Source organism: Octopus bimaculoides, chromosome 7 (assembly GCF_001194135.2).
Source record: "Octopus bimaculoides isolate UCB-OBI-ISO-001 chromosome 7, ASM119413v2, whole genome shotgun sequence".
Taxonomy (NCBI): Eukaryota; Metazoa; Mollusca; class Cephalopoda; order Octopoda; family Octopodidae; genus Octopus; species Octopus bimaculoides.
In genome coordinates, this window is record NC_068987.1 from 45,066,713 (window position 1) to 45,067,875 (window position 1,163).

Genomic DNA, 1,163 nt, shown 5'->3' on the forward strand with positions numbered 1-1,163 from the left:
TATATATACATATATATATATATATACATATATATATATATACATATATATATATATATTATATACACATATTATATATATATATATACATATATATATATATACATATACATATATATACATATACATACACACATATATAACACACACACACACACATATATATAACAATCAGAACAAGAAGACACAAACACGCATACACACAGAATATATACTGATTGTTGTAGTGTCATCCAAATTTGGTTTCTGTGGAAACATGTCTGGCTATGGGCATATAGTATGTTGCTTGGAAACATGTGAGGGTTGGTGTCAGGTTGCATCCAGTTGGAGAAAATCTGCTCATATGAGCTCTGACTCAACCATGGAAATATGGGAAAATTGAGATTTAAATGATGATGGCCCAATTGTGTGTTACACAATGTAACTGTTTGAATGAGGCATAGAGGCATAACCGATTACGAGACCCCAGTATTTGACTGGGAGTTAGGTTACTAAATCTCAAAAGATGCGAGTGAAGCGTGATAGGACTTGAATTTAGAGCAAGTGAGGTAAGTGCATATTATAAAACTGTTGAAAGACTTACGTTAGCCATCGGTCAATACAGGATTTGCAGAATCGATGCCCACATTCTGTCTGCATGGGTTCACAGAGGATGAGAAGGCAGATAGGACATTCATACTTTGGGTCAGGTGTAGGCTCAAATTCATAGTCATAGCCGTCTTTTTCCATTGTAGACAAGTTTGTTGTTTCATCACCTATAGCAGGTAAGAATACAGAAGAAAAAAAATTTAATCAAAAGAAAAACAATAAAAAAGACAAGAAGCAGAAGAAGACAATGAAGAAGAAATCAAAACAATGGCTGTGAAGTGTAGATGTTACACTATTGATAACAGGGTAATGAGTTCAAACTTGGCTTAAAGCAACCATGTGTCTTATACATGGTACATTACTCTATTTCCATTTACCTGGTCCTTCTGAACAGATAAGCTGTGTAACAGCCAATATGGCTGCTGTTCCTCCCCACATTATCCCTTACTATCTCCTCCTCAATCCTTGTTCTTTTGAATAGCAACACTATGGAACTCCTACCACACCCAGATTTTTCCTTATAGGCATCAACCAGAGAGAGAGAGAGAGAGAGAGAGAGAGAGAGAGAGAGAGAG

The 1,163-nt window shown here is 35.6% G+C and overlaps 1 protein-coding gene across 4 annotated transcripts in view; it reads right to left on the reverse strand.

Annotated features, from left to right (window-relative positions):
• LOC106878692 (TNF receptor-associated factor 6) overlaps positions 1 to 1,163 on the reverse strand; it is a 66,612-nt gene that overhangs the window by 29,264 nt on the left and 36,185 nt on the right. For all 4 annotated transcript variants that reach the window (XM_052969583.1, XM_052969584.1, XM_052969585.1 and 1 more), the window contains one exon: positions 584 to 755. In XM_052969583.1, the coding sequence (XP_052825543.1) occupies positions 584 to 755 (172 nt within the window). The remainder of the gene's footprint in view (positions 1 to 583; positions 756 to 1,163) is intronic.